The sequence below is a fragment of the Peromyscus leucopus genome, chromosome 18 (genome assembly GCF_004664715.2).
Source record: "Peromyscus leucopus breed LL Stock chromosome 18, UCI_PerLeu_2.1, whole genome shotgun sequence".
NCBI lineage: Eukaryota > Metazoa > Chordata > Mammalia > Rodentia > Cricetidae > Peromyscus > Peromyscus leucopus.
Window position 1 is genome coordinate 22,742,430 of NC_051078.1, and position 20,880 is coordinate 22,763,309.

The 20,880-nt window shown below is 38.5% G+C and overlaps 1 protein-coding gene across 1 annotated transcript; it reads left to right on the forward strand.

Annotated features, from left to right (window-relative positions):
- Positions 1–791: 791 nt before the first annotated feature.
- On the forward strand, positions 792–4,161 carry Myf5 (myogenic factor 5). The gene is made up of 3 exons (XM_028873091.2): positions 792–1,604; positions 2,347–2,422; positions 2,885–4,161. The coding sequence occupies exons 1-3, from the start codon at positions 1,104–1,106 to the stop codon at positions 3,061–3,063; spliced, it is 756 nt and encodes a 251-aa protein (XP_028728924.1). The 5' UTR covers positions 792–1,103; the 3' UTR covers positions 3,064–4,161.
- The last annotated feature ends 16,719 nt before the right edge of the window (positions 4,162–20,880 follow it).

Below are 20,880 nucleotides of genomic sequence, written 5' to 3' on the forward strand. Positions count from 1 at the left end.
AGAAAGGAAACTCCACTCCACGCTGGAAAGGGAGTTTAACTGTGAGAAACTGAACTTCTGCCATAGCCCAGCCACAGGCGTGGGAATCTCTCTGTGCTGGTACTAACTTAGGTCTGGCACAGAGGGAGAGGGAACAGGCCAGTGTGTGAGGAAGGAAGGAAGGAAGGAAGGAAGGAAGGAAGGAAGGAAGGAAGGAAGGAAGGAAGGAGGGAAGGAAGGAGGGAAGGAAGGAGGGAAGCTAGGAGGGGAGGGATGCTGGAGGGTCACTTGGTCCACCTGAGGACATTTCCTTTTTACAGCAGCAGAAAAAAAAAATGACCTCTGATGGAGCCAGGCCTGAGAAGGAAGCTCCGGCGAATGTCAAACCCATGAAATAACCAACTCATCAGAGCTCCTTGAGTCCTTTAATCAAACAGATTTTGAAACAGGACACTCTAGGTTCACTCCATAAATGAAAATACCACTTTACTTATTTTTTTTTTTAAAGCCATTACCAGGGTACAAACTGACAAAAATCTCTTCAGGTAAAGTTCAAGAAACTGGGAAACAAGCTCCCCCTCAGCCCCTAAGAGTAAAGAGGCGATTCTTCCAGACACTAGGTTCCCTTTTGGCATCAGATGGAAATACCGGAGTTGAATGCCTTATTACGATGCTGCTGCTGCTGATTGTGTTAAAATGCGATCGATTTCAAGAAGCCACCCCCACCACCCCATGATCCCTAGGTTTAGAATATCCAGAAGGCCGCTGAGCAGGTTAGGCTGCAGTAAAATCATTAGTGTCAAAGGGCCCAGTAAACACCAAATTGTCTCTAGAAGCAAGGCAGAGGTTTGCCCAGACAACCCCGTGGGGGTTGTGGTGGGATATGCTAATAATGCCCAGCTACAGGGACCAGCCTCCCTTCCCATCCCCCAAGAATATATAAAGAGCCCCAACCTCAGCCACCGACCGACCGACCCTGGCCAACAGGCGTCTGTCCTTGTTAATTACAGAGACACGATCCCAAACCCTGAGCTCTGCCTGGGATTTGCTGGCCTGCAGCAGCCAAGGCGTCCGGTTTCTCCCCTCTCTGCTGAATCTAGGTATCCCACCTGCCTCTCTGAAGAATGGACATGATGGATGCCTGCCAGTTCTCACCTTCTGAGTACTTCTATGAAAGCTCCTGTATCCCTTCCCCTGAGGGTGAGTTTGGGGACCAGTTTGAGCCAAGAGTGGCTGCCTTCGGAGCGCACCAAGCTGAGCTGCAGGGCTCCGATGATGATGAGCACGTGCGGGCACCTACTGGCCACCACCAGGCTGGCCACTGCCTCGTGTGGGCCTGCAAAGCTTGCAAGAGGAAGTCCACCACCATGGATCGGCGCAAGGCCGCCACCATGCGCGAGCGCAGACGCCTGAAGAAGGTCAACCAAGCCTTCGAAACGCTCAAGAGGTGCACCACGACCAACCCCAACCAGAGGCTCCCCAAAGTGGAGATCCTCAGGAATGCCATCCGCTACATCGAGAGCCTGCAGGAGCTGCTGAGGGAGCAGGTGGAGAACTATTACAGCTTGCCCGGACAGAGCTGCTCAGAGCCCACCAGCCCCACCTCCAACTGCTCGGATGGAATGGTAAGCCACAACTCCAAGACCGGCTCTCTCTCTTACCTTGGTCTATGGGAAAAGTCCTCGTATCGCCTCTAAACCAGGTACAGAGGGGACCGTTGCTTTAAGAGATGTGTTCACAGAACGATGCAAAGAAAAAACTGCTGTACAAGATTTTACTTTAATTTCCCAGCGCGGTCTATATGTATGTACATGGTAGTAAAAGACTGTCATGTATCCCAGGTTAATTTAAATGATTGTTTTCTCTGCTTTTTCCAAAATACATCAATCACTGTGGAACCTAACATACAGCTATCCCCAAGTTTATAACTCAGTGAAGAATTAGACTCCCCAGCCTGGTCCCAATCCCTGCTCTGAGGTCAAGCTGGAAGAAAATGTTGGTTCATTTTTTCCCCCGAGGGTTATCTGCTCCAGTGTGGCCACCTTTTAACGTGTTTTTGCCCTGGGAAAGTGTTCTCTCCTAGGATTAGTACGGCTTCCTTGTACTGCAATCCATTTTGCATGGTTAACCCAGTGCACATGACTGCGAGATTCCATGGTCTTCCCTCTGCTTTTCTCTTCTTCCAGTACAGAGACTGACCTTGGTGCCCTGGCGATGTGGAGACAGCAGCCCCTTCCTAAATCAGTGCTGTGGAGGCAACTAAGAGCAGTCAGTTGACGGAGCTAGGGGCCGGTACTATCGCACCCCAGGTCTATGCGTCTTTTGCCAAAGGCTTAAAAATACATTTCTGTGTGTTTTGTGCTACAGCCTGAATGCAGCAGTCCTGTCTGGTCCCGAAAGAACAGCAGCTTTGACAGCGTCTACTGTCCCGACGTATCAAACGGTAAGAACGGATAACTTTCGAGACATTGAAAGATCTGTTGAGTCTCACAGTTCAGTCTGTCATGGTAGAGTCTGTCCTTCCAAGCCGTCCTGGGAAAAGGAATGAAAGGCTCTCATGGGGAGGCTTTGGCAGAGTAAACATACGTTTTCTGCTACAGATTACCCTAACAGGCAGACAGAGAGACACACTACATGCATGCACACGCACGCACTCACGCACACACACATGAACACACTCACTTTTGCTTGAAATATTGCCGGGGGTCTTCCCTCCACACCCTTACCCCCAGGAATTGCTAGATATTTGCTGCAAATTTTTACATCAGGCTCTCTGTGATCACCTAACCTAGGATGTCAAAGGTGCTGACCTACAGTTTAAAGGGCAGCGTAAGCAAGCCCGTCTGTGTGGGGATTTTTTTTTTAAACCATTTTTTTCTCCTTGTACTGTTACCATGTGCTGCAGATAAAAGCTCCTTATCCAGCTTGGATTGTTTGTCCAGCATCGTGGATCGGATCGCGTCTGCGGAGAGAACCGAGTTGTCTCTCCAGGACACAGCTTCTCTCTCTCCAGCAGCCAGTACGAATTCACAGCCTGCAACCCCAGGACCCTCCAGTTCCAGACTTATCTATCATGTATTATGAACTATCACACCTGAGGAATGATGCCCCACATGTCCGAAGGGAAGACAAGTTACGGATAACATATGCTTTTCAGTTGTAAATATTATCTTGCCACTTTATAAGAAAATGTATTTAACTGAAAGTCATATTTGCAATGATGACTTTTCCTCTTCCTGTTTTTCTCTTTGTCTTCATTTTTAGCTTCCTTTTGTTTTAGATTCATGGTTCCAAAAATATTTTTCTGATGGGGACGATTAATTGACAGTTGCTTATAGCAATTCTTAACTTATACATATATAATGTAAATATTGCTCATCAAAAATAACTTTGGTATTTGGATCTCTATTTTTGTCTTCAAAAACATTTTAATAGCTTGGAATCCATTACAGGGAATTCAAAATATATTTAACTTTTACTCTTCTCTTTAATCTCTTGTTCATATTGTATCAAATGAAAATATAACAATGCTGCCTAAAAGTATATATTTTCATCTTTTCTTGTAATGAATACTTCTTTTCAATGTAAGCAATAAATAGTACATTGTGGATAATTTCAAAATATAAAAATTTTGTGAATTCCACTATAAATAAAATTGTTTACTGAAACAAATATTTTGTTTCTTGGCTTTTAAAAAGAACATCTTTAATGCAATTAACAAATCATGAACATGAAGCCTTTAAATTGAGGTTAGAGATAATCTCACAGTTGACCTTATAGATAAATGTGGATATAATTTACAAATTTCTTTTAGATCATGTTATGTCACCTATGAAAATATCATATTTTTATTTTAAACATATTTCAAGAATGCCTGCTAAATAAAGCCCCCCTGTCTTTGCTGATACTCCATACAATGTCTAGTTGTATATGGGAAAGGAAAATAATTTTTTTCAAGATAATATCATTTGTTCAAGCAAAACGACTGAACAATATTATGTCATTTTTCTATCTATAATACTTGGCCAATCATGATCTAGGCTTTATTAACTTTTTCTATATGCCTGAAAATAGCTTGATAAACATACTATTGTTACCAATAAAATATTTAAAGGAAGTGGATAATTGTCTCATATTATTAGAAAGCCAGCATAAGGAATCTTCACAACTATGTAGCAAAGTGAAATATATGGTGTTCTCCCTCATTTTTATAGTACTTTAGAAGTTTCATTAACCACATTATAAATGTGTATGCATATGTGTCTGGGAAATGGACAGGTATCTTTTATTATTCCCTTAAAGCTCTTCTGGAAGAAATTAAAATGAAAAGTGGATGATTAAACAGAAAATCAAATTCAGACAGTCATTGGAACAATTTTTTATAAGTATTCTACTGAGAGGGGTAAAAAGAACCCACCCCTGAAGCATAGGAAATAGCTGTTAATAGAGGCCAAATATAGATAATACCTTCATCCTCTGAGTTGTTTGTTTTATTTTATTTCTTGAGGCAGATTTTGCTGTATAGTGCCTGCTGGTCTCAAACTCGCAGGCTAGCTGTGAGCCTGCTGTGATCTCTCTGCCTGTGCTGGGATTACAGTGTGTGCCACCCAACCCAATCTCTAATTTGGCTATTAGTGTGAAACTGATTAACGTTTAAGACTGCATTTCTAACCAATGCATGTAGACGCGCCATAGCAGGTTAGCAAGTACTCCTGTTCTCCAGAAGGCTTTGCCATGTCTCTTTTTGGTTTTCTGTGCTTGTGTCCAGTCATGAGGCTCAGAGGAATATAAATGGGGGAGAAGGCCTGAGCTACAAACTGATTGTGGCCACTGTCACTATATTAGTTAGCATGATGATACCATAGTATGGAAAAGTCGTTCTTTTCCCTGACCTGGGATCATAAGGATTCTAGTTGAAGAAGCTCCAAGAAACAAGATAAAGAGTCCTACATGATTTAACATAAATTTGTCTTATTAACTTGTATTAGGCATATTTTCTCCACTTGCTATTTCTACAGAGAATATGGAAGTTCATTGTTCTTAGCAAAATAAGGAAGAACAGACTTACTCAAGTGCTGCTTTTATAAGGCACAGTTATAAATGTAACCATATCTGCTCCATTAAATTTGTTGCTGAGAAAGAAAGAAATAGTCTCTCCAGGGAAGAGCAGACCAATTAGTTGTCCAATACCAATGGTCATCTTAACAAGCATATACATACAGGTAACATATGGACTATGGTTTGAGAATGTTGCAGCTATGTATTTAGGAATATATATATATATATATATATATATATATATATATATATATATATATAGAGAGAGAGAGAGAGAGAGAGAGAGAGAGACCATGTATTTGAAAAAGATCAAGAAGAGGAGTGTGTAGTAGGGTTTGGAAGAAGGAAAGGGAAGGAGGAAAATGATAGAATTTATTATAATCTCAAAAATATTAATATTATTTAAATATTTAATAATTAAAATATGAAATATTTTAAAAGACAAGGAAGGTAAAGTTTTGTAATTCCCTACAAAATTAAAATACAATGTTGTAGAAAATGTAATAAAATTTCTCATTCAAAAGTAGTAACACTGACTCTGCCTACAAAATCTAACTATTTTCGTTACTGTGCAAGTGCATTTAATATGTTCAATGTACTAGAAAGTATTACTCTAAAAATATATAACTTCTTTAATATAAGTATTACTTTATAAAGTACTCAAAGTAATTAGAATTTTCCCTGGGATCTAGATTTAATTCAGCAGATAATTAGGGACAAAACTCTCAATGCCAGGTTGTTCACTGAATCCTGTTTCTAACATTATTGCATGGAAGACTGGGGTCTGTTTAGCCAATAACCCACAACACGTTTTCTGCAGTCTTTGATTTCTTCTTGCACAAAGGCCTTTGGAAATTGCCCTACTAATGATTCAGACCCAGAGACATCTTCTTGATCCCTAGGAAGCAACAGGGTGGGTGACGTAGCATACAAATGTGCAGTAAAGGACTTTGTCATCTGTAAATCTTAGGAAGTGAACAGCTAGCTGGGCAGCCTCTGCATTTGTATGAGACCACTTCACCTCAGCTGAGGGACTAACACTGAGACAAATTTCTAGCAGTGACAAACAGTATTGTTCCTTAAAATAAAACCTACTAGGGAGGAGTTTCCAAGGAAAGAGCCTAGAGAGCTTCCCTTTTCTCATGCCCAGGATGTAGAGTCTCTGAGCTCTGTATGAAAAATGAATCTAGAACTTTGTAGAGATTGCCAGCCACTGTGTGGAAGCTAGTTGCCATACTCAAGCTCCTGATTGCCTTAAGTTTCAGTTCATTTGAGAAATGCAATTTGATGAAGTTGGTGGCTATTTGATTCCCATACGTTCCTCTTTAGAATAGTTTTCTTACTATTATTTAATCTGAGAGCTGTATTTCCTGCAATTCTCCCATTGGGGTTGCTAGATTAAAGAAGTAATTTAATTCTCTGTCTTATGGAGGCGGTGTTTCTGGGAATAACATCAATGTGCAACTATTTGTAACCCCCAGAAAAGACCTGTGTGAATAACAAAGTACTTCTGAAAATATTAGCACCGAATGTCCCCATGTTGCCCATAAAGTACAGAATATCAAATTTATTTACTTAAAGAATTGTAATTATAGGCATTTTACTTGGTTAGTGATTTACTTTGTAAAAAGATTATAAAAATTGACTACTAAAGTTATTATAGCCATAGAACCTTATAAAAGTTATCGTTTTTAACCAGAAAATAAGACAAATCTCAACTATATACCAGCTGATACACATCAATATAGTCTAAGCAGGAAGTGATGAAGAAATGATTAACAAATATTAAATTTTTGTCATTGTACAAATAAGAAATTTGAAACATAAAGAGTAATAATTCCTGAGAACACATACCTGTCCCAGGAGAATTTCTTTACATCACACATTCCAGGAGACTCAGGTAAATGTTGTAAAGCTTCTTATGATGTAACAAAAAAAATCAATATTTCTGCTGTATTTTCTCAGCTACTTACTTTTCTTATTGCTGTAGCAGAAACAACAAAAAATTGGACAAGAAGGAAAATAAGCAAGGAAGTGTTTAGTTTGATTTATACTCCATCGCGGCTGGGTAGATATGGTGGCAAGTGAAGGAGGTAGCTGCTCTTATTCCATCTCAGGAAGCTGAGAATGAACAGGAAATGGGCCTGGATTACAAACCACAAGGACTGCCTCCAGAAGCACACTTCCTCCAAGTAAGACCCAGCTCTTAAAGATTGCACACAATCTTCCCAAACAGTGCCACTACCTTCTGAAATTCTAGTGATCAAACAAACTGGGGTCCATCTCACAATCCAATCATAATTCTTTTAGTGAAACAAGTTATAAAAGCCAGGTAAGGATGAAAGAGAAGTAAATTAACCCTCTTTTTTCAGAGGTGACTGGAAATCTCCATTCTTTATTTTTTATCCAATTCATTCTTTTTTAAAGATGTATTTATTTATTATGTATACAGCATGTAGGACTGTATGCCAGTAGAGGGCACCAGATCTCATTACAGATGGCTGTGAGCCACCATGTGGTTGTTGGGAATTGAACTCAGGACCTCTGGAAGAGCAGTCAGTGCTCTTAACCTCTGAGCCAGCCCCCTACCCAATTCAGTCTATGACTTCTGCTTCTATCCTTTCTTTTCTGCTGACAATATTGTGGATAGAGCCTAGGGTATCATGGATGCTAGGTAAGTGCTCTTCCACTGAGCTATAGCCTTAGCCCCTGCTGGCACTACAAGGAAAAAGCAATTCTCTTTCTGCTGGAGTAGTGATATATGAGGGCTTTATTTTCTTTGAAGCAGCCATCTGTCCTTTTACACCCATGAGAGCAGATCCTTCCTAATGATAAAGCTAGTGTATAGATAGATATATTCCTGAAAATGATCATTGGGCAAACAGATCCTAAAGTGTCTGAATATCTGCTCTTTCCCGTATTTTATACCTTCAGAGCCAACATATTATTCTTTTTTCTTAAACCAATAGATGTGTGGACATTGTTAACTGAAAGAGACACAGATTTACATAATTCCATTGTCTGAATACTCTTATCAATTGTCTCAGAATATTTATCCAATCATACTTAATTTTTTCTCCTAGCTTAATTCACATAGGGTAACCACAAAGAAAATTTGGTAACAAAGGTCTAGAAATGTTTATTTCAGTCTCCTGTCTACCTCTCTTGAGCTACCTCTTTCTAGATGAGTCCCTGTTACTTCCACCCCAGCAATGGAAGGGGCGTTTCTCAGTCATCATGATTCCTTTGCATCTTCTCTTCTGTCTGAAAACTCCACAGAGCTCTTTCCTACTTCACCTGTATAAGCCACACTCTTGTGGATCTCAGCTCCAGGCATTCGCTCTGGACTACTCCTTCTCTGACTTCGGCCACACCTCTTTAAGCAACTTCACAGACTTCTTCTAGAGGGCACCACATTGATGACAAATTTAGTGTGGGCACTCTGTGGCCCAGAAGACCTGAACTCAAGTAATTTTCCTGTCTAGCTAGTGTAGTTAGGATTGCAGATGTGCACCACCTCACATATCTTAGACATCAATTATAAGGACTTTTCTCTGAGTTTCTCTCACGGGCTCAAATCCCCCTTGTTCTTTTTTCTCAGTATGCACATCCAGGTCTTTAATGCCATGGGCCCAGGGATTGCTCTTGGTGCACTCATAAATTCTGCATAGGACCTGGCTCCAGAAGTTTCTCAGTGAACTGAGTCACATTTGACATCTTCCAGATGCTGATCTAAAAGTTTTTCTTCATTAGACCATTCATACTTTCAGCTGTCAAGTACATATTTCTCTTCTGGTGGAAATTGCAACAAGGATATAACTGACAGCATTTGCAGTCAGTTTTTTATTTTCCTGCTTTTTAAAGACAATCAGTTCAGTGATTTGATTTGAAACGTAAGACAAAAAGATCGCTATGTAGACCAGGCTGGACTCGAAATCACAGAGATCTGAGATCTGTCTGTCTCTGCATCCTGAGTGCTAGGATTAAAGAACCACCATGTCTGATTTAGCATGCCTGATTTATCAGCCTGAGCATTTTTCTGTTTGTTCACATTATGGAGTAACATTTTTTTAATTCAAATTTGGCATCTTACAGTCAATGGAAGTTTATAATGAAGGAAATGAGGCACACAAGCACAGGAAAAGCATTTTTACTAGACCCATTTTTTTCCCACTATACAGTATGGTTTACATGCATTGATATAGCCGCAAATAATAATCACCTCTATTCATAGAGCTATTACTATTATTTGGAACTACCATGGGGTCAAATATACATTACATTCAACTAAGAATGAAGACTACTCAAGGAGTTGGGTGTCACCCACTTTATTTATTGCCGAGGAAGGACTTAGAAAGTATGTAACAGGATCAATTTGCAAGTGGGGATATTGCGAGTTCTCCTATTATAATGTTACTCAGCAATGGGGGCACTCATCGGAAACATGAGGCAAGGTCAAGTACCGGAAGCACAGAACACAGACTTTGCTGGTGGTATTTCAGTATTTTGATGGGTTGGGGTGGGGAGAGGGTGAATGGGGGGGGGGGATTTGATAATAACCCATGTATGAGGTGATGCTCTCCCTTAACCCTCACTGAATGTCTAGTACTAGGTGCTTCTCACTGAAAGTTGTTGACCAAACCACTGAGGTTGATTGTGCACGATTCTAGACATCTGGAAATAGAGGGTGATGTACCATCATGCAGATGTCACAGCTAGGTGACGTGTCACCATCACACCTTAAGAATTGGGTAACTATTGTTTTGCTTTCCACCCAGATGAGTACAATTGAGTTTGGCTTAAGCCAATCCCCGTTACAATCCCTTGCGAATGCTTAATCAGGTTGCCATTGCTGACAACCACTAGGACGAGAATGGGGGTACAGCAGACAGATCAAATAAGAGAGCTAGTCAATAAGGAAGAAAGTGGAAAAAGTAATACTATCAAAGCATTATTTTAAGGATTATTTATTGTAGTTTGTTGCCTTCTAATTCAAAGAATTTGCATTGGGTTTGTGCCTCAAGCTTATAGGCTTACCATTCTCAGAGTGTTATTTTTTTTTTTCACATCAAAGCTGACTCTGAAAATATTTCACAGATAATTAAATGTTAACACTTTCCTTCTGTTAAGATGTGTACTCAGTTAAAAGGTGATATAAAAACAGAGCACTGAAATCCCACCTGCCACTCACTAAAAGTGAGTATCGTCTTCCGCAGTGACTAAAACAATCATATGTTTTAAGAGTTTTAGGTTTAACAAAACCATATTGCTAAAACTAAACTGATAGTGATATAAGTGTATTTTCCTTTGAGAAAAGAATATAAAACTTGAATACATGAGTTTTTATCAAAGGCAATTCATAACTTTTTCATCCTCCAGTGAATGGCCTCATATGCAGCACTAATTGGACTTAGTGGTTATTTAAAGGAAGACATATTATATATATTTATATATATATATATATAGTGCTATATATATTATATGCTATACACAATATATGTGTACATATACACATATACAATATACACATATAGTGTGTGTGTGTGTGTGTAGAGAAAGAGAAAGAGAGAGAACACATGGGGAACACATTTGGTAGAAATTGTAGGGAGAAATGAGGTGGTTTCATTACATACACATAAAATTTTCAACAATAAAGAAAAATAAATATTAAAATGATAGTTTCTTTAAGTTAATTAAATCACATGTGCAAATGGTAATATGAGCTGATGAGAAGTGGAAGTTTAGATAAACAAATGGATCCATGTGTGACCATAAAAGAATCATTGCTGAGGTGTTGAACATTCCATAAATGAGAACAAAGTTGAATTTTTTTCACCGAGTTTTCTATCAGGCACACAAGAGCATGAAATAAATGCTCATTGAATCAATCTCTATTTTCTCATATTAGTATGTACACATGAGTAGTACCTCTGCTCAAGGAATTTACATTTCTTTTTATATCTGATGGTGGATCAAAAGTTCATCCTGTTTGAAATGCTATAATCTCTTTCAGAAAGACAGGACATACTATATCAATTGCCTCATATAAATTTAGAATCTACTCATCTGAAAATTCAAGTATCTACCTCAGAGAAATCATTTTCCAACCACAGAGTTAGAAATAGTTACATGAAAATAGTCTATGAACTTGTGAGGGATGAAAAGAATCTTTTATAAAGTCAAACGAAGAATTTCAAAGTCCTTCAGGCTGGCTGTGTGTGTGAGAGAAATGTCTTGCATTGATATATTGCCAACTCAAGTCATCTAAGTATCCCTTTAGAATGACATATAAATAAGAGTCATTCCACCCACCTCTGGGGGCGTGGGGGGAACATAACAGCCGGCTGGAGTAAGCAAAGCAACGCCGCACAACTGCGCCAAACAGGATGACTGGCTTAACTAATCAAAAATAGAGCCTCAAAGGAAGATTGTTCAAATGAGAGTCCTGGCCAAAACGAAACCTAAATATTCTCTGTTGCCAGCATCCTCGGTGATTTTCAAGTTTCAAGTTAATAGTGCCAATCAAGTTCAAGGTGTGCTTTCACAGCCTGAGACTTTCAGAGTTGGGGATTTAGCTCAGTGGTAGAGTGCTTGCCTAGCAAGCGCGAGGCCCTGAGACTTTCTTAATATCACACTGGTTGTGGTCTTCTGGGCCAACTCTAATAATGGGGGAAGCACTGGGTATGATAACTAATGGGATGACCTTTGGTGTCAGAGTGACCCTGGTCAAGTTACTAGGTCCCAGTCTGTAAATTAATCAAACTGCTTTCCCCATTTGCATGGTGTCTTCCTCAGTCATCACATCCTGGTCTCAATACTCACATCCTGTTTATTTTGAGATTAGTTATCATGTGTATTGAGCTCTGAAACCAGTTCCTCGCACGTATAACATAGGTGGAGACAGTATGTGTGTGTGTGTGTGTGTGTGTGTGTGTGTGTGTGTGTGTGTGTGTGTGTGTGTATGATTTCACACTAAGGGCTTTAGGAGTAAGTTTAGATTATTCTTTAACCTAGGATTCTGATAAGTCTGATAAGCCCAAGACATAATGTGGTTTTAGATGTTCGCACCATAATGATAAATACTGTAGCCAGAAGTCATGTGGATCAAGAGGAACATAGGACTCCAATGTTTTCTTTTCCTTGTCTCTATTAGTAACACATATATGATCAAAATTAAAAGATGAGTGGTTTGAAACTACCTGACAAACTCTGTAATTTCCAGCCAAATGAGAATGCTTATAGAAGTCAAAGCATGCTCTGTTATTAAACTTAAAAAATTACCCAAAAAATCATTATTTTTTATCTAGTTAGCTTAAAAGTTTTGATGAAATTTTATTTCAACACAAAAGACTGTTTTATGTAAACTGTGGCCTCAACTCTTTGAATTAAAAACTGAAGATGCTAGAATTGAAAACACTTCTACAATAAAACATTCTAAAATACCAATAAATGTATAATTGTATATAATATTAAAGCATTACAAAACTATTTTCCTATCATCCTTAGAGGAAAAGCATATGGATTATAGTTTGAAATCATTTACCAGTGTTGGGCACAAATGGATTGTATCCATATTGCTATTACAATGTCATTTAATATATCCAGATGCTACAGATATTGAGACATAAATGAGATTATCCTTCCTGATTCTTACTAGAGTATACTGGTGAAGTCATTCATTTCAAATGTTTTGTATAACAAAAGAAAATGGCTGTGCCAAAGCTCACAGCTTGAAATTCAAGTACATGGGATTATAATTGTTGGGTCTTTTCCTCTCCGGAGGTTGATTGCTAAAACTGTGGCTACTGGGTTTCCTGTGCTATATTTACTCTTGTCCTTGAAACATTGAAAAGAAATTGAGTACCTCTGTTTGATCCAGGCTTTACTTGATGAGGCTGTTCACTTGCTGGTAAGTTATATAAAAGACTTACATTTTAATATGTGATTGATTTACAAATATATTTTATTTATTCATTTTTATTTTATGTGTATGAGTGTTTTGTCTGCAGGTATATACATACATTACATGTGTGCAATGGTCTCAGCAGCCAGAAGAGGGTGTGTGATCCTATGAAGCTGATTTGGAGAGGTAGTTATGAACAGCCTGACATGGGTACCAGGAACCCAATTCTGGTCTATTCTAAGAACGGTCCATGCTCTTGACTGCTGAGACACTTCTCCAGAACGTATTTTTCCAATGTAATATTTTCCAATGATCTGATAGATTAGCTCCCACTAAATGTTCAGTCAAAGGTAATTCCCCAGAATGTCACAAAATCTTACACATGGGACTTGTCCTGTGTAAAGATAGCTCTGAGCAGAGTGCCAGTCTGTTCAGACAAGGAAACTATGAATATAATTACCCCATAGTGTTTAATTTTTTTTTCACATAGCTTCTAAATGAACACCTAAGGAATATAAACAAAGCCAGCTGTACTGGCACATTACTGTAACTCCAGCACGGGTCTCTCTCTCTCTCTCTCTCTCTCTCTCTCTCTCTCTCTCTCTCTCTCTCTCTCTCTCTCTCTGTGTGTGTGTGTGTGTGTGTGTGTGTGTGTGTGTGTGTGTTAAGGCAGGAGGACTCTGAGTTCAAGGCCAGCCAGGGCCACATAGGAAGACATTGTCAACAAACAGCAGCAGCAACAGAATAATAATAGATAGTGTACAGCAACTCATAGCCCATCCAGTAGCAACACTGTCCATGTGAAGTTTCTCTTTGAGGGTCGTTAACTCTCTAAAGCAGATCTATTGCTTATTTATTGTAGGTGGATGTATGAAATATCTTTATATTTGACCTTAAGGATGAAGGCTGCATTGTGAGAGAAGATGTATATATAGGTGTCACTGGTTTACATACAAGACATATTAAAATCCCATTAAGCTCAAATAAAACCCTAATAAAAAAGGCTTTGTAAAAGCTAATTGTAGTGAATCTATTTCCCATTTGCTCTTCATTTTGACCACCTCCTCCCCAAACATACTGTTTACAATCAGGTATTCTGTGAGATATACCATACTGTTTTAAAGACATAGAAATATTAATTTCAATGAAAAGGATTTATCCACTGTCTGTTTCATGACTAAGAATAGACACTGGTACTTTTGACACAATTCCTCTGTTTCCCACTGACCAGCCTTTCACTTAATTATCAATTTTCACTTACTGCAATGTAACCACTCATTTTAGTTCCTTTTTTCTCTTTTGTCATTAATTTTGTAATTATGTCTCTTTCATATCTTCAAAAATATGGTCAAGACTTACATCTGGGTTTATTTACAATACACTTTAGTAACTTTAGGGTGGAAACCCACTTCTCTTGAGAGAATATATCCTTAGAGTCATTTTAGGGAATATCCCAGGAGTTGAAAGAAAAGATTATTAAGTATGTGTCCAACCATAAGTGGTTAACAAGTAAAATACATGGCCTGTCTGTAGGTTATGATGAAGAGTAGTTCAATGACTGAAAATGCTTTGATGCTTCATTGTAGCTGAAGTAGAATATAGAGAAATATCAGGAATAATAGGAAGTGTGGCCAGGGAAGGAAAAGACCAGGAACATCTCCTTCCATTGTTTTCATCTCTCTCTCTCTCTCTCTCTCTCTCTCTCTCTCTCTCTCTCTCTCTCTCTCTCTCTCTCTCTCTCTCTCTCTCTCTCTCTCTCCTCTCCACATGTAGGCTTTTGCTCTTGTTTTCATTACAGTGACATAACTTTCATATTTCAAGTATCTTCCCAGTGAATTATTGAACCACAAATAATGGTGAGTAATGTCTGCAGTGCCTTCTGAAGGGCTTAAGCTAGCCTGCATGGTTTATAGCTGATAAAGTAGGCGTCAACCTTTCATTGCGGTGATGTATTCACTGTACTAAGAACCATCTCCATTGTAAATTAATTCTTAAAACACTGGACCGTAAATGTCATCGGTATCATTACCCACTCCACTCCATGCCCAGAAGCAAAGGCTGTCAGTCGGATGCAGGTGCTGGTTCCTAAAAGGAAAAATATTCTAAACAAAGCACATTAAACCATGACTCCATTCTAAGGGCAATTCCTTTCAAAGGCATCCTTACTTTACGCTGCTTGGCAAAAGATAAATGGATGCCGTTTCTGATATGCAATTGGCTGCAGGGTTTTCCTGCACCCTTTTAGAATGAAGTCCTCCTGAGTGCTCTTTAACAAATATGTTCTTAAACGTTCCTTTGTAGAAGCCTGCACTAGGTTTAGTCAGAGTTCATCTGCTTATGTGTCCCTTTGGAATAAGTGGATTTAAAATACAACCACTTGTCATGCCTTTATTGAGTCGTCAGTGGCATAGAACTTTCCAGGAGTCATGTTGAGGGATTTAAAAAAAAAAAATCAAGCAAAGCAGGCTGCCTTTGAGGAACTTGGGATTTTGTAGGAAAAGGAATAAACCTACTGGCTGAATCCGGGAGGACTAGTAAGCAAAATCCATCCCATGAAGTCTTACTCTTGCCTGTCTCCTATCCGTTCTAATGTTGCCTACATCTGAACACGTTTAGTCACTGTGTGACATTTCCTAAGGATAAAATATTCTGGGGGTAATGGGAATTACCTGAAGCTATAACTACTTGACGAAATGCTATTGACGAGCACATCATTTGAGAGTAATGGATTCCACAGTTGCTATGTCTGCCATGTCTGTCTGGGGCAGAAGATGCTAAAAGCAGATCTTTGTCTTTAGGTGTTTGCATTTGAGTATTTGTTTTTCTCTTTTCAGCAGCACATAGATTAACTCAGCAAAGGGTTCACAAAATCAAAAGCTCAGGATATGTCAACCTGGTGAGAAAGCCTTGGGTACTAAAGAACTGTCATGTCTTTAACCTCTTTGGGTTTTGCATCATAAAAAAAAAAAAATACTAGGTAGTGTCCCTCTCCTTTAAGAAGTCAGTAAGAAAATGTTTAAAAGGCACTCACCATGAAGTAGATATCTGATTGAATCACTCTAACTGTCACTCTAGACTGATAGTTGAAGATATGTTGCCCCTCAGTCCTCACACACATTTATAAACCTATAGCCAGGACTTTAAGTGTAATGCTTTACCTTAGGAACAATTATTTATATGGAGTGTCTATTATCAGATAGTCACTGTAATGGACCTTTATATGCATTATTTTACACATATTAAAATGATGGCTAGGATAAATTAAAGGATTTTGGCCAATTTGGAAGAAATAATAACAGATCATATTGTTTGACCATATTACAATTGATTTAGATTTTAAATAAATACTATATATTTATAAAACCACAGATTACAGGATTCCAAAACTATACTTTTAAATAATTGGAGGGTAAAACAAAGGTTAAAATTGATTTGGAGAAATATTGTAGCCAAACATTTAATATGATGCTAAACTTGTAGGACACATAAAACTTCAACATACTACATTAGAAATAAATTTAATTAGCTATTTATGCAATTAAGAAATTATAAAAAGGTAGAAAGGCTTCAAACCCTCAAAATTCAACTTATAATTTAGAGCAGATGATGAAATAGAAATGCAGAATAGATAGACATTTATTAATCACAATATAATGATAGATGTCACAGGATTTAGAAATGAGGACAAGTTTCAAATGACATCGTAATTTAAAAAATATGAGTTTACTTTTCAGAAAGTGTCCCAGCAAATGTCATGTATGATATCGGTAACTTCCTAGAGCATTATTTCTCAAAATAGATGAAAGAGAATAGAAATCATGAATAGCCTTATTTTTCATAAAACTAAATATATAATTGCATATCTTCTAATGAAGAAGGCATCATGACCAATTAGCATTGAAAGACAAATTCTGTCAAACTTACAGTGTTACATAGTCTTCCATTTACTTAATAGCACAAAGTTTAGCACTCTTAATTTGTACTATATAATTAAGGGATAGTAGTATCAGAGGGGGAAAAAAAGATTGTCTTAGGGTTTCTATTGATGTGAGAAGACACCATGACCATGGCAACTCTTATAAGAAAAACATTTAATTGAAGTGTCTTGCTTACAGCTTCAGAGGCTCAATCTATCACCATCATGGTGGAGACATGATGCTGTGCAGGCAATCATGATGCTGGAGAAGTAGCTGAGAGTCCTACATCTTGCAAGCAACAGGAAGCAGTCTCAGTGTCACACTGAGGGGAGCTTGAGCAAAAGAGACCTCGAAGCCGCCCCCCCATACACACAGTGACACACTTCCTCCAACAAGACCACACCTACTCCAATAAGGCCACAGCTCCTAATAGTGCCACTCCCTTTGGGGGCCATTTTCTTTCAAACCACCACAAAGATCATTTTTATTTATAAATACAGAGATAAACCTTAAATAGATATTGGCAAACTAGTTGTTAGCTGGATTTGTTTCAAGTAAGCAATGTTGCTATGCTTTGGAAATCTGTTAATGTGAGTGAATGCTTTGTAATTAAGGGAGAAAAACCTCAAATCACCATTTTATAATTAGACACAGAAAAGCACTTTACATGATTGACAGTCACTTATAATTAAAAAAAAAATAGAGAAGCAGGATAAAAAGTGCTGTCATTATCCTGATAACATGTCCACAAAATCCTAAGAACAAACTTCTAACTTAATCGTCAAATAGTACAGGCATGCCATTCTAGATCACAATAGGAGCTTATCTACTGTCCCTGCTTTTGTTAATTTCTGAATTTGATATTCTATTTGTAGAAGCTAGGTAAGGAAAAACAAATGAGAAATGACCAGAAAACAAGTAAAGAAAATGCACAGAGGCATCACAACTGTGTGAACCTGGTTGTAGACAAAGGCAAACCCACTCAGCCCAAAAGACCAGCCCATACAAAAGAACAGAGAGAAGTGAAGGGTCAAGATTCATGCCGCACACAACTGACAGAGATCCCACCCTTCATTTCTTAGACTAAGAACTTGCCACTCCCTTTAGGTAGAGCCCAGAGATTTGTGTGTATAGGATAAGATGTTTATTAAAGAAGGGTTCCCATAGAAACCTGGTGCCAGGGTCAATAAATCCAAATAGAAAAGAGGGAGAGCAATCATGTCATTGCAGACAAAGCTCCTGTGTCCGTCTGATCCCACAAGCTGCTCTGAAATGTGAACTGCAGACCTGAATCCGTCATTACTAAGGAAAAGGAGCTGACTTTTGCATTTGAGCATCAAGTTAGTCACTGGGTAAGAGCCTGCTAGAGAGCAGTGGCCTTTCCAGAAACGTCTTGTTCTGCACTTGCAGGTCAACCAGGTCTGACTAAGGTCAGCTTCCTCTAAGTAGAAAGAAGACACAGATCCTGGAAACAGCTGCACAGCTCACCTAGAAGGGTTTTGTGTTGTGGGCAGCAGAGTATCAGTATCCACTGTTGTTTGAAATGCTTTTCTCAGAGCCAGCCAAGTGGCTCAGTAGGTTAAGGCACCTGTAGCACAGGCCTGATGACCTGAGTTTGGTCACCCAAAATCCATGTAGAGATGGGCAGAAGGGATGAATGCCACAAAGCTGTCACCCACTGTCCTCTCATCTCCACTGATGCCCCACAGCACGCATGGCTCAAATATCTCTTTTCATCTCTGCCTGTCTCTCAGTCTCTTTCTCCTCTCTCTCTCATCTGTCTCTGTCTCTCTCTGTCTCTCTCTCTGTGTGTCTGTCTGTCTGTCTCTCTCCTCTCTGTCTCTGTCTCTCACACACAAACATATACTCACTCACACATACAACTAATAATAAAATGTTAAACTCTGTTTTCCTATTTAGTATTTTTTTTTTGAGAATTTAACACATGAGTACTCTCTTCTGCTCTTAACTTACCCCCTTTTCCACAATCTTTTCCTGAGCTTTAGGAGTAGGTGTTATGTTGCAGATGTATCAACTGGTGATGGGCACCGTAGGGTCAGTTGTTGTCTGAACTGTGACCCAGTTGTAAATTTTTGTCTCTGTCTACTGTAAAAACCAGCTTCTTTGATAAAGGGTGGGAGTTACACCAATCTGCAGATGTAAGGTGAGGTATTTAAAATGTAATTGGTAACAATATTAGCTTAGGAAAATGGCAGTAGAAAGCTCTCCTCTAGGGTCCATGACCTCACCAGCCACAAGTAGTTAGCTAGGTTTACAGCATCACATGTGATTTTCCTCTTGTCAAGTCGGCCTTAAGTCTAATTAGGTGGCTGTTGGTTATTCCAAAGGTATAACCCTTAGGTATCTCTTCTTTCACTGGCCATTGTAGTATTTCACAGGCTTTACAGTCAGGTTAGGAAGCAAGAGTCAGGAGACAGTTTCATCAGATAAAGGACAGTAGATAAAAAAGTAGCCAGGAGCACCTGGGAAAATTATTAGCATGAGTGCTTGCATGTGTCTCTGTGTGTGTTGTGCTTATATGTGTGTGGGTGCCACCAAGCCTGGCTCTTTCAGTGGATGTTAGAGATCTGAACTCACAACATCTTTCCAGTTCCTCCTGGAAAGCTAAAAGTATAAACCCCTGCCAAAAACATAATTTTAAAAACATGTGACCTAAAACAGGAGTTAGAATATTAGAGAAGGAAGTAACTTTGACATGCTAGTAGTATTGCACGAATGTGATTTAACTCCATTGTGCTTTATAAGCTTTAAGGGGAGGACCTATTTGACTTACTGCAGAGGTCACAGAGACGTCATCAAATGGTTGAATTAATCAAGTCAATACCAACCCCATGCTTAGATGATCCAGCCAGTTTACTGAAGGAAAGACTTCCAGAAACTGTCTAGATATAGGTATTTCTTGGCTATTGTCAACATCAGGTTAGAGAAAGTCTAGGAATCTAGGCATAAAAATGAAATACCAATAAGAGCTAAAATTAACTTTAAAAGATGTGAGGTATGTTGCACACTGGAATAAATAAAAACTTGACTGGGAAGCTGAGGGCTCCTTTATTTTTTTATTAGAATGGCTAACTATAATATTAGTAATAAAAGCTGGTCTTCCCAATTGTATTTTGCCTGAAAGTAGCAGAAACCTCAGTGTTAAATAGGATGGCACACTAGTTGAAGTATAGCTTCTGGAGAAAGATTGTGTAGATTTTAGGTCTTTGCTAGGGATGACTAACTTCCATTATTAACTGGATTTAGAATCACATAAGAGAAATATCTTTGAGATATCTGTGAAGAACCTTCCAAAGTGGTTTAGCACAGGAGGAATAACCTGTCTTGACTATGGGCAGCACCATTTCCTGGGCCAAGGATGTGGATGGAATAAAAAGGAATTTTTTTTTTTAAAGGAGAAATCACATTGAGCAGAAAGCACTTATCTCTGCTTCCTGAATGAAGACACAGTGTGGCCAGCTGCTTCCTACCCCTGCCATGCTTTCTTTATTGTGATAGATGATGTCTCCTCAAACCATAAGCAAAAAAAAAAAAAAAAAAAAAAAAAAAGCCTCTTATTTTCCTTAAGGTACCCTTTTCAAATATTTTGGTCACAGTAATGAAAAAGGGATTAATGAACCTATTAAACTTCAGATTATCATTTAATATCTCAGTACACTCACCTAAAATGCAGGGTTAAAGCAGAGTTAATATATGTAAAGCAAGTGAACAACTGTGCCTGCACGTAAAAGAATACCTGAGTACAGTAATGTATAATTAAATTGCTTAAAATATGCTTTGAATTTTAGAAGGAAGACACAAGAGTATTTTTACTGTCATGAATTTTTGTTAAACAGGAAAAAATACCAAGTTAAACACAGAAAAAAATTACTGGAGTAGAGACTGTTTTTCTCCATAGCAATTGAAGATTTGTTTGTAGCAGAGGATAAGTTATATTTTGCTCAGTTAAATTTTATTAAAACATAACATCAGATATTTTCTTTTTGTCTCATATCTTAATTA